Genomic DNA, 11,972 nt, shown 5'->3' on the forward strand with positions numbered 1-11,972 from the left:
TTTAATCCACCTTAGGTTCAGATTTCTTGATTATGCTTTACAAATATTGATACACTGTTATCCTCTTTTGTAAATCCAATTTGACATTATTTGATTGGTATTTGCTCTATATTATGCATTAATGGTAGTCCATGTTTGGAGAATGTAATCCCATCTTTGTTGTATGAATAGAGTTCACATAAGAGATGTTGGTATGGTTTTTATAAAGCAGGTTAACAGCTCTATCTTCTAAATTCTTTCTTATAGATGGACATTTGGATATGGTGATAGTAATGAAGGGTCTATATTGGTCAATATGATTGTGTTGGAATAGACAAGCAAAGGAAGTAATCAAAGCAATTAAGAAACGCATTGCCAATAAGAATCCTAAGATCCAAATTCTTTCTCTGACAGTTAGTATTGAATAATATTATAAATTTCTATATACATTTTGATTTATTTTAAGTTATCATTACTGAGATATTTGGTTGAATTTTGAGTGCAAAAAATTTACTATAGTAAGAATTCATTTATGATTGACTTTGATGGATAACTTTCATTTAATATTTGCCTAGTTATTTTTGCAGCTATTAGAGACACTTACAAAAAATTGTGGTGATATTGTTCACTTGCAAGTTGCCAAGAGAGATGTGCTACATGAAATGGTCAAGATAGTAAAGAAAAAGGTCTGTAAAAAAAGCTTTTGTGTAACTTGCACATGTTTTTCTGGGTTGTAGCTTAAACAATTTTCAGTTTGTGCTCTTAGTGCATATTTTCAGTAGTCCTTTATGTGGGCTTTATTTGTATTTTATTTTGTAGCCTGATTTAAATGTTAGAGAAAAGATCTTGGTCCTGCTAGATACATGGCAGGAAGCTTTTGGGGGGTCAAATGGGAGATATCCACAATATTATTCTGCATACCACGAGTTACAGGTAAGGAAAAAAATAAAATGAATCTTAAGGATGTTCAACAAATCTCATGTTTTTCAAGGGCAGGTTGAATATATTTGACTAACTCTGCCAAATGGCAGGGTAAAACATTGACCTTGAGATTGACCCTTATTTTTGTTACCTAGATTTTCTTTCTAGCTCGCATACTATAAATGCCATTTGGAAGTAGTGTATATTGTTAAACTATTCCAGGATGGAGTGCAGCAATGATGTTGGCATAATGACATTAGTTAGTAATTAATTTCATGCTGCATGTTCTTAGTTTGAAGTTTTATTTGTCATTTTAGAGCCTAGTGGCTCTAGGGCCTTGAGTATGGTAACCTGAGAGAGTGCATGAATTTTTTGTTATTGAATATTAAAATGTGATTGCCTGCCTCAGTTTTCTACATTTGTAGATGCTTTAAGGCTTTCCAGAAAACAACAATAATTGTGTTACGGTTGCTCAAGTATCTTTTGCAGTCACTCCTCAAAGATCTATTTTAAGTTTGTATCTTAACCAATGGAAGGCATCAACTCCTTATGGAAATTTCCTTTTAGGTGCCTACCAAAAATGGTATGATTCTTCAGAATGATGGGGCTCCTGCACAAGTAGCATAATGATCTCTTTATGGGATATATTGGATTTTGCCCAAAAATAACAAGTCCCACAACACAAGTTATTTATAAATAGTATTCTATATATAAAATATGTAATTGGAATTCAATTTAGAGAAAATTGTATCAAGGATTTATGATCATTATACAAATGATATTGAAAATAGAACACCCTAAATTCACTTGTATCCATTTCACTACATACTTCTAATAGCTAACCATATTAGGAATTTGGTGGAAAAGCTTGATAGGATGCTGGGAGAGTTGAGACTATCCTCCTCAATTAAAATCAAGGGCACATAATGAGTGTCCAAGTCATATGGCCCCTTGGGCCATGAGAATGGCAGGACATCTATCATCTTGTAGTTTTCATATTTAATGATAGAACCAGTACTAGTGCATCTTTCTATCAAACATTTTTAAATTGATCCCAAATATGATGTTTGATGGAAATCAAATAAATAATTATTAATCTTATGTTCCTTGTTAAGAGGATCAAAGATATTCTTCCTCAACCCAGGCCAAGGGCATGGAATGAGCCTTTGAGTAGAACCCTTAGTCCATCCATCTCGCGATTGGCATACTTGACAAGGGAGGACCATTACTACTACATCTTCTTAACAAATTTATATGGAGATTAATAGAAGAATACTTGCATACCAATTACTTTCTATTATATTCTTTATTGCTATTATTTTATACACCGATTCTTTTCTAATTCAAATATGGTAGTTTGATTTCCATGAAGTTTTGCAAATCCTCAAGACCACAAGATCGATTAAGCATCAATAAGTAATTGTGAAAGATCCCCACCCAAACCCGATCCAAATTTTCCATTTTGTTTGGTTTGATGTATGTTTTGGACTCACAAGAATGGTGATGTTTCTAAGTTCGGCAATTTTGATCTGACTTTGGCTTAGTTCACTTTGATGCTTGTTTATGATAACAGATTACAAATGATTAAAGGAAATGACTATGCAATGAATGAAAACATGTATAGGTAAATGATATGGCAAAATATGAGTTTATTGTTTACTACTAAGACTGAAAAGAGAGATTACAGACCTATTATCAGTCACAAATCAAACTGTAACAATTCAATCCATAGATTTTAATGCCATATAATCAACATGTATCACATCCAGATGTTAGCTAGCTATTGTAGGCTTCTGTAAACCACTTTGGGACTAGTAAATGACCACTTTAAGGTATGATATGAAGTATGATCTGCAACAGAAAGACTGATACTATCCTACATGGGTTTGATATGCAATTTCCAACCATTATATTCAGTGCCACGAATCTAATATGCACTTTTAGCCACTATATCCCTTCAGATATGGTAAGTTTGAATGACACTGTAATTTGATTTTTTAATTTGATTCCAATATTGAAAACTAAGAACTCAAATGACTAGTACATTGTGATCCTGTTACACCAAACATCTAGAACTAGATTACTTGAGCAAATTACAGATTCACACTAAATGATATTTCTCATCAATGCTTTGGCAATATAAATTGCAGAACTAACTATAAAGAAGCAAAGACTGAGTTTCATAGTCAATATTAAGGCATTGTTATATCTCAAATCACATGTATAGGAATGAGAAATGTTACAATTCTGGATCCACATTAGCTCTCCAAGAGGTAGGCAACAAGCCTCTATTTCCCATTGTGACTAGTAATTTAACTATGCTTTTCAAACCTCTGATTTTGTCATCTAGCACCAACCTTAAGAGCCTTCTAGGTGATCTATGTTGCTTAAATCTCTCTCAAATATTGCTTATTTATTTGTTGCTATTGTCAGTCCCAATTGTAGGGACACATTTATCAATTCACCCCTTGTACCACAGTTATCTTAGTATAGCCATGACAGTCAAACAGTGAAGGCTGAACTTCTTTTGAGATTCTCATGCATGGATCTAAATACATTCTTGTCACATTAAATAAATAGACAACTATTTTTGCTAAGAACACATTTTCAATCTACTAGTCTTTTGTTTGTTTATGATCCATAGTGTTAGTTTATAGTTAATAAATTATAATATTAGCTTATCCACAACCTATGAGCATCATCTAATTGCAATGAGTGCTAAGTGTTCCATTCATTCTCATGAAAGATGAGTCCTTGTGAACTATTACTCATGAAACATGGGTCAATGAGTTTGACTTAAAATCTACAAAGTTGAATCCACATAGCAATATCATAATTTGACTTGCTGTGGAAAATATCTCCTACTTACTAATAATATATTGTCGTGTTGGGTAGTTAATGGTTGGTTCTTATGGGAAAAATGGTTTTAGAAGCTAAAAAAGTGAAGGCCTTTTGAAAAATAATTGAATAATGTAACTGATATAGAAAATATAAAAACAATATAATATTTGTGAAATTTTATTTTACTTAAAAATGTGATTCTATATTTTGTTTCCATTTTTTAATCTTCTACTCCACGTGTTCATCAATGTATCATCAATGGCCTTTAGCTATATAAGCTATAGTCTTATTCTAATATATGTCCTTTCCCCATGCAGTCGAGCTGTTGGGTACAGGTTTGGACTGCATCTAAATGAAACTATTCCCCTACTTATTAACTATTGTAAAAGTGCATCTGAAACTGATGAGGAGCTAAGAGAATATAGCTTGCAGGTGTTAAAAGAGTTTGGTTGTAGAGAAATTATGTATTTTCATCTCACACTATTTATTAACATTAGTGGTTCCATTTTAAAAGTTCATATCATCTATATTGAAAGTATACGTATGTTTTGTGAAATGCATCTTCATATTTCATTCTTCATATAGAAAACCCTGATTATTCAAAAAATTTGTAAATAATCATCTTAAAGATGCAATTTGCAGGCATTGGAGAGTTTTTTCCTATGTTGTGCCAAAGATGCGGTTGTTTATTGTGATATGATTTTGGAACTTGCTCTGGACTACATAAGCTATGATCCAAACTACACTGATAATATGGAAGAAGATATAGAAGAGAGTAATGGAGAGGAGGATGAGTATGTTAAAATTGCTTAAGATAATTATTTGCTTGAGAAATTTTAATTTTTGCACAATGGTGTCTTTTATTTTCATGTAATTATGAATTTTATGACCAACATGTGAGAACACTTCGTTATGTTTCCAAGTAAGTGTTTTTATAAATATAAAATGATAGCATTATTTAGACTTGCACAATACACCAAATTTTTCTTTGCTTCAAGCGACTTGGAGGGGTGACTTGGTGAGCTGACTCGGTGAGCCAACATGGCCAGCGGACTTGGTAAGCGAACTTAAAGAGTTAAGCCATCTCACAAATTTCAAAAGAAAATGTTGACAGTTAATCCAACAATAAGATGCTGCTCTAACTAAGTGCAAAGAAAAGAAGGTTATTCACGATATTCAAAGAATGAGTTTGATGAGAAAAACAAGTGCAAATATATGAATCTGAAGAACATAGAGTAAATCATACAGGCCTCTAGAAATTCAAGAAATAATATAGCTCACAATTAATATTTTATATCTTCTATACATGGTAGGCTGGAATGCTTTTTCCTTTATGGAATTGTTTTTGGGCTTCTACATGCTTTTTGGTCTATGAAACCTTGCTTTGTCAAGCCTACCCGGGATGTACAAAGTTGTACCACAATTGGAAGAGAGATTTCTTGGTAGTGGGCCAAAAAGACAAGGATAATAAAATGTGTATCATCTAATATCTCACTGAGAAACTAATTCAACAGATTACTGGTATTCTGATTAAGAAGAACCTAAACAAGGAAACATTAAAATGACAGAAGAAGCAATCCTTGAACTCCACAAATGTTTTGAAGATTAAACCATGTATATTCAGCGTGATGAGAATCAGATATGATATTATTGGTGTCAAAACATATTTATTATAGGAAATGGTTCTTCTATCAGAACTAATGGTCTTACTATTAGACAAAGGCCATCAAGGAGATGGGTTGCAGAGATAGAAGACAACATTCAAAATATTAGTTTTTTGGGCACCTTTGACACTGCAAAGGATGAATCAGCCTATCTTTTGAGGGGCAAAGAGACTGCCAAGATGCTCCTCCTCAGGTTCAAGGATGCCCGTGCCAGAAACAAGACTATCAACTCTAATTCAAGTCCCAATTTTCTCTCTGATTCTGAGCCAAATTGTCTCAGGAATTATTTCATATAGTCAAAAGTCAAGCTAGGAACATAGTATCTCAGCTCCAATGCCCATGTCAAAAATGCTAAACTTACCTTCAGAGAAGTCCTCTTGCATTGGAAGTAGGATTTCCAGCTTGACAAACGTGCACATTACTCCAAGTAAGTCCATGGGTGAGGGGAATTTTGAAGGTAAAGACAATGACTCAACTGTGGAGATGATATGCAAAACCTTAGTTTGAATGTGAGATGGACAAATAGATTCCCCTTTAGTCTGCCCTATGGAACTATTGTCAATTATCAACCATACAAATATTTTTATCTCTTAGTTGCTACCTTTTAGAAGGAATTCAACTTAGGCAATGAAGGTCACTGAGTTTGAATGTGAGATGAGACACAGACTCATATACTATTAGGAACATCCATTCATATGGAGCTCACATGACTTTTCAACAATGTGCCAATTTATTTCTCATAGCTGCTTTACAATAAAATTGTAGTAGCTCTACGCTTTACAATCTACATTCTTAAAACAAACTTATGTAATGTGGTAAAAAACATTTATGCTGGTTTTCTATTAATTATTTAATGAAAATGCTAGGAATGGTTTTTTCCTTCTGTAAGGTTGATTGATCATGATGCGTCTTAATTTATCTAACAAGACACAGATTAAATACTGAGGCAAAGCTAATGTTCAGTTTATTCATGTTTGTAATTAGGATACAATGGCCAGGTGACCAGTTGATCCAGAGGAGGAGTTGAGGTTGATGTCTCAGGAAGTATGTGGTTATGTGGAAGTTGTTCTGAATAGTCTTGCTGCAAATGTACCCAAAGTAAGAACCTTAGAACATCCTTCCATTAAAGCACTACAGAAATAGGCATTCTTCTGTATGGTTCTCATGAGTATTAACTTGTCCTTCAATGATTGACAGGCTGTGGTGCTCTGCCAAGTTGAGAAAGCCAAAGAGGAAATGTTGACTCAACTTTATAGCTTTGTCAGGTGAAAGTTAATTACATGTGGCTAATATGCCCATGGTACTAGTTATATTTGTTTTCTGTGTTCCTCATATATTATTTTTCAATTCTACTTCAAACAACTCTCAGAGTACAGCAAAGATTGAAGAACTTCTCCAAGAAGATCAGAATGCAAAAAAGGAAATGTGAGAGATTCAAAAAATAGGAATCTTTATTGTCAAGACTTACTCATCAATTAAGTATCTATGATGTTCAAGCAACAAGTGATAATTTTTCTTCAAATGGAGGTACTTGATATATTAGTTTTTGTTAAGTGAAATGTTTCTTTTCATAGTAATTGAATAATATATTTAATTTCTTTTAATGTTTATATCTATATACAGCTTCATATAAAGGGAGAATTGTTACAGTAGATCTGTAACCTCCATTATATTTAGAAGCTTCATATCTACTTAATGTTCTTTATAATAGTATTTTATTTTGAAGATATATGATGTTCATTTTTGTTGTCAAACAGAATTGCACTTGCATTTTAATATATGTTTTTAATGAATATTCAATCACAATAACTCAAAACCAAAATGATAAGAAAAATTATAGCAGATATTGAGAGGGATCATCACATTTGAGGAACCATCCATGTAGAGAAAAATATATTTGAGCAACCTTCAAATATTGGCAGGGACCCTGGTGGACAGAAAACTAGTGGTTGTAAGTATGTGTCAATGGAGTATCAATTCTTGACTGGGGTAAAGCTTCTTAGGAAAATGTTGTCTATAGTAAAATGAGTAACCGCAGACTCTGCAGACTCACTTCTCAGTCACATAATTTGGTGGTTGTAATTTCCTTATGTTTCTGATTATGAGATACTACTTGAATTCTTATTCAATGAATATAGAAGTATTTTCTTGTATTAAAGTAATATTTGAATGATACTTAATTCCAAATGCATATACAGTATGGTTCAGATCAAAATAATTATGATTGCATAACAATCAAGATGATATATATTTGCTATTTCTGATATACAAGAAATTACATGCAATGACTGAGGAAATTTTCAATACCTTGTACTGTTCGTTGTGTCTGATATACAAGTAAGAATTTGCAAATATGCAGGCTGTCTCTGATATAACTTTATATTTATGCTCTAAATAATGTGATAATTTTTCTGATATAACAATATAAATATACTCAAAGATGATGTCATTTCTGATGGTAGACTTTATATGCCTGCACTGAATGGGTGCCAAAGGCAATATGATCTCTTACAGAGCAATCATTGTGAGATACAAAATATAATACATTCTTCCAATCATCCTGAGTTGAATGATAGAACTACCTTTTTACAGCTTTCATTAGAAATGATTAGTCATGTCGTGAATGACATGAGTTATCTCTCTTTTCAGTCGCACCCTTTCATAATAATCTCTAATCACTTCTCTTATGATCCAGATTGGTTTGTTCACAATAAGCACATGAGACTCAATTGGTATCACCTCCTGTTTTCTCAAAATTTACTACTGATATACTGGAGAAATTTTCAAGGCTTGGAGAGTTCAAATTTGATGAAAAAATTGGAATAGATGCATCAAGTTCAATTATAGAAAAGTGGACAAGATATAAAGAAAAAAGGACTGCAGAGAATGGACTAAGAGGTCATGAATTTTTTCGCATTCAAAACAACCACAACTAAGTTTTAATTGATAATGTGATCTCTAAATCTTTCCCATTTTTTAGGAGAAATAATGGATATACTTTTTAAAGGATTTTTTTAGTGGTTTCTAGGAGGGCTGGGAGGGTGTTGAGATTGAGATTGATCTAGAATTGTGTGCCTTTCACAAAGTTTGAATTCATTTGAAATTGTTTTTTTTTAGTTTTTAACTTGTAAACTTTGGGAATTTGAGAAATTGAATGAGTTACTATTTACCAATGGAGTGTATTGTTGCTTCCACAATCATGAAATCTTCCATGGCAGGCTTTTAATGTGGTATGTGCACTATTACAAGTGTTTTTGAGATTTTCTTATACAATGCAATATTCTCTGGTAGACTATGCACTATAGCACATTGCATTGACATGTCAAATTTTTGCATTTATACTATCTCTTTTCAAAGGGTGACTGTACCTTCCCACACATACATACACACACATATATTAACTCTTAGTGCAGCATGATACTTTAATGTGTAGTCATGAGAGTTATGCATACAAGTTTATACCTCTGGCAGCTTGTACTTAGCACACTACTTTGGCACTCTCACCATGTACATTTAATCTCTTTGCATTCCCTTATTGTGTATTAATTTTTGCTTCTAGTGTGTCGTACATGGATTATAATATTCAGTGTTTAATCTTTAAACTTGCTCCTTCAATTCATTTTGCAAACCTATCATATTAAGGATGACTCTTTCTTGTAGTATCAAATTGCAACTCAAGGTTTCTGCTGTCAACTGCCGAGTTTACATAAGACCAACTCAGTTCTTTTATTGAATTCATTTGATAACTAAGTCTGCCATATACAAAAAAGATAGTGTGTTTATGTGTTTGAGTCATTAGTGATTGATTGCGATCCAATCATTTTAAGGAGCATGTTAGTAAGTAATTATGAAATAGACCTTGGTTATGATTTTTTTGTCTCAAAATGTAGCAAATAACGTTTATAGTGGAATCCAACTAAATTTCTTGTCATCCTTTGCCAACAACTCACCAGTTTCTATAAAATACATTGTTAGTTCAGATTCATGTAATTGACCATTATATTAGTAATTGACTTTAGTGGTTGTAGGTCTTCCTATTTTCACATTTTGAGGTCTTCAATCATTTTCCCCAATCATTGTCTTACAAACACCAGCCCGGTTATTTGAACCTAAAAACTATGAAATAAGGAAGAAAATGTGTGAAAAGAATAGTACACAACTTCCTTAAGATTCCTACATCATGATCAATCGAGAGCCAAACTCAACTATTGTTTTAGAGGTATTGGTTATGACTGTACCCGAGGAACAGTGGCTAGTTAATAGAGAAAAAACTTGTTTTTATTGCTTCTAGAATCTATTACATGTCTTATTATTCCAAACACCAACTCCTGTAGTTGCTGTAATGTGGAATTGTAGTTTAGAGTTTACTTGAGTAATCCATATATATTTTGTATCCTTTCTTTATTCATATTGATTACAAAGGCTTATCTAAATTATGTCTTTCTACAGATTGGTTTGGATGGACTTCGGATGTTGGACCCCAATACCTTCAAAACATTGAGAATCTACCTGCTTGACACTATAACAAGATGGGAGGTGATAATCTATACACTCCTAAGTTAGAATAGTTGACTAATTATTTTTGTGTTTTTTGTCAGGTTGGTAATCTTTACAATTGTGTAGATAATATATTGATCTAGCAGTTCTTTTTCTCAGGTGACAGATCCATCAGTGTACACGTTCTGGGCAAAAAGTTTAGTTGATATTGAACCAAGGCGTATAAGATTACAATCAAACTGGTACACGAAAATTACAATTCTTGATACAGTGTCTGCTACTTGTGTTCAAGTGACATCCTAGTATTTCAATTTTATATTGCATGTTGGTTCCTCTATGCTCATTTAAGTATATATATGTAAAAATGACATGGATATTTACCTTTCACTGAGCAAAGGTGTCAAAGTTTTCTTACTACATGTTTATTAGAAGTCCATCATATGATATTTTAGAATTGTAATCTCAGGTTGATTTATCATTTCATCTCGCCAAATAGTGAGTAAGTTCTCTTCTTATGTAGAACTATATTTAACCTCTTCCAAAATAACATTCATAATCAGACTGGGATTTAAGATGCTGATAATAATCTATGAGTGAAGTCACTATTGACCACCTTAAACAGTAAGTTTCATCCCACAGAAGACAAGATTTTTACTAGCCAGTAGTGAAATTACAGAATAGTTACATAAAATCTATAAGGCATTGTTATACCAGTTAATTACAACTACCTAATCAAGTAATTTAGTTTTACTCTCTTCTGAAATAACATGCAACTCAGACTAGAAATTAATAGTCAAGTTGTTATCTGGAAATGGAGTTACTCTTGATTAGCTCCTTGGATGGATCTGCAATGTTCTAGGCATATAACTATAGATCCTTGGATGGATCTGCAATGTTCTACAGAGGAAGCTATGCATTACTTTTTTTTTTATGTGGTGTGCTAGATATATATTTATTTGATAAATATCTTCACTAAAAATTGCATTTTTTTGTTAATGTTCTAAGCTTAAATGAAGTAATATAGGTACTTGAAGCAAAAAAGTTACCGGTTTTCATGTATCAAGCTAGACTAAATTTTTGACATTTTCTTGAGGCTTCTTTTGATTAATACTTATAGTCATCAATTACTTTTTCAGCTAAAACAATGAGCATTACCTTGTTACATTGAAACAATTCAATAGGAGATCAATGCAAATATGAGGGGCATAGTTGTTGATTGGCATATCTGTTATATGGGCCACAAGCACAGAATTCAAAGGCATCAACACAAAAGACTTTTGAAAGCCTTCCTCTCGCTCTTTGGAAAGTGAAGCAATCACAAAATACATCACAAGGTGTAGATAATTTGCAAGGACCTCCCATATATCATAGCAATTTTATAACAGTTATTCCCCCTCCTCCAACAAAGTACAATCAGAGACAACAATTTTTTCAGCAGCAACAAGCTTTGGGTTCTGGCCAGTCTACACATGGTTACAATGAATCAACACATGATGAGTTGATATCAAGGACACAAAACATCTCCATTCATGATGGAACTTACAATGATGCATATCCACAACAATCTTTAACTTCCAGTAAACAAGTTAAACCTGAAGATAAGCTATTTGAAGACCTAGTTGACTTTGCCAAGGCAAAAAGTAAAGCTTCACCCAGTAAAAGCGAAAGTTTTTAAAAGCTACAAGTGATGGTTTAGGTGTAGCATCAGTTTTATTGAAGCTATTGTATAGTCTTTTGTTTAATTGAGGTTTAGTACTCATTATGTGCTATATTATTCCTAGTGCACTGCAATTTAATTTATTTTTTGTTACTTTTATTTTCTGATATGAAATTCCTTTTGAAGATTTGTATATTGAAACAAACTTATGTTCTTACCTAGAAGGTAAATGATTTTAGTAACAGTGCCAAAATATCCATATATATATATATTGCAATGTATTGCTGAAGCTTGTTCTATTTCAGATCTCAAGTAGTGTGTGAGCATTATCTTTTCTTATCGTAGTATTTGTGGGAAGTAATTGCCTGTGTGGCCTTGCACTATTCTCTAGTTCACAATTTGATTGTGGCATT

At 32.7% G+C, this 11,972-nt stretch overlaps 1 protein-coding gene across 1 annotated transcript; it reads left to right on the plus strand.

Moving 5' to 3' along the window:
- Window positions 1–121: 121 nt before the first annotated feature.
- On the plus strand, window positions 122–11,577 carry LOC149561579 (uncharacterized). The gene is made up of 5 exons (XM_089827870.1): window positions 122–144; window positions 314–392; window positions 567–665; window positions 799–912; window positions 11,152–11,577. The coding sequence occupies exons 1-5, from the start codon at window positions 122–124 to the stop codon at window positions 11,575–11,577; spliced, it is 741 nt and encodes a 246-aa protein (XP_089683996.1).
- The last annotated feature ends 395 nt before the right edge of the window (window positions 11,578–11,972 follow it).

Source organism: Cupressus sempervirens, chromosome 4 (assembly GCF_028749045.1).
Source record: "Cupressus sempervirens isolate cs-2001-9-10 chromosome 4, ASM2874904v1, whole genome shotgun sequence".
Lineage (NCBI taxonomy): Eukaryota > Viridiplantae > Streptophyta > Pinopsida > Cupressales > Cupressaceae > Cupressus > Cupressus sempervirens.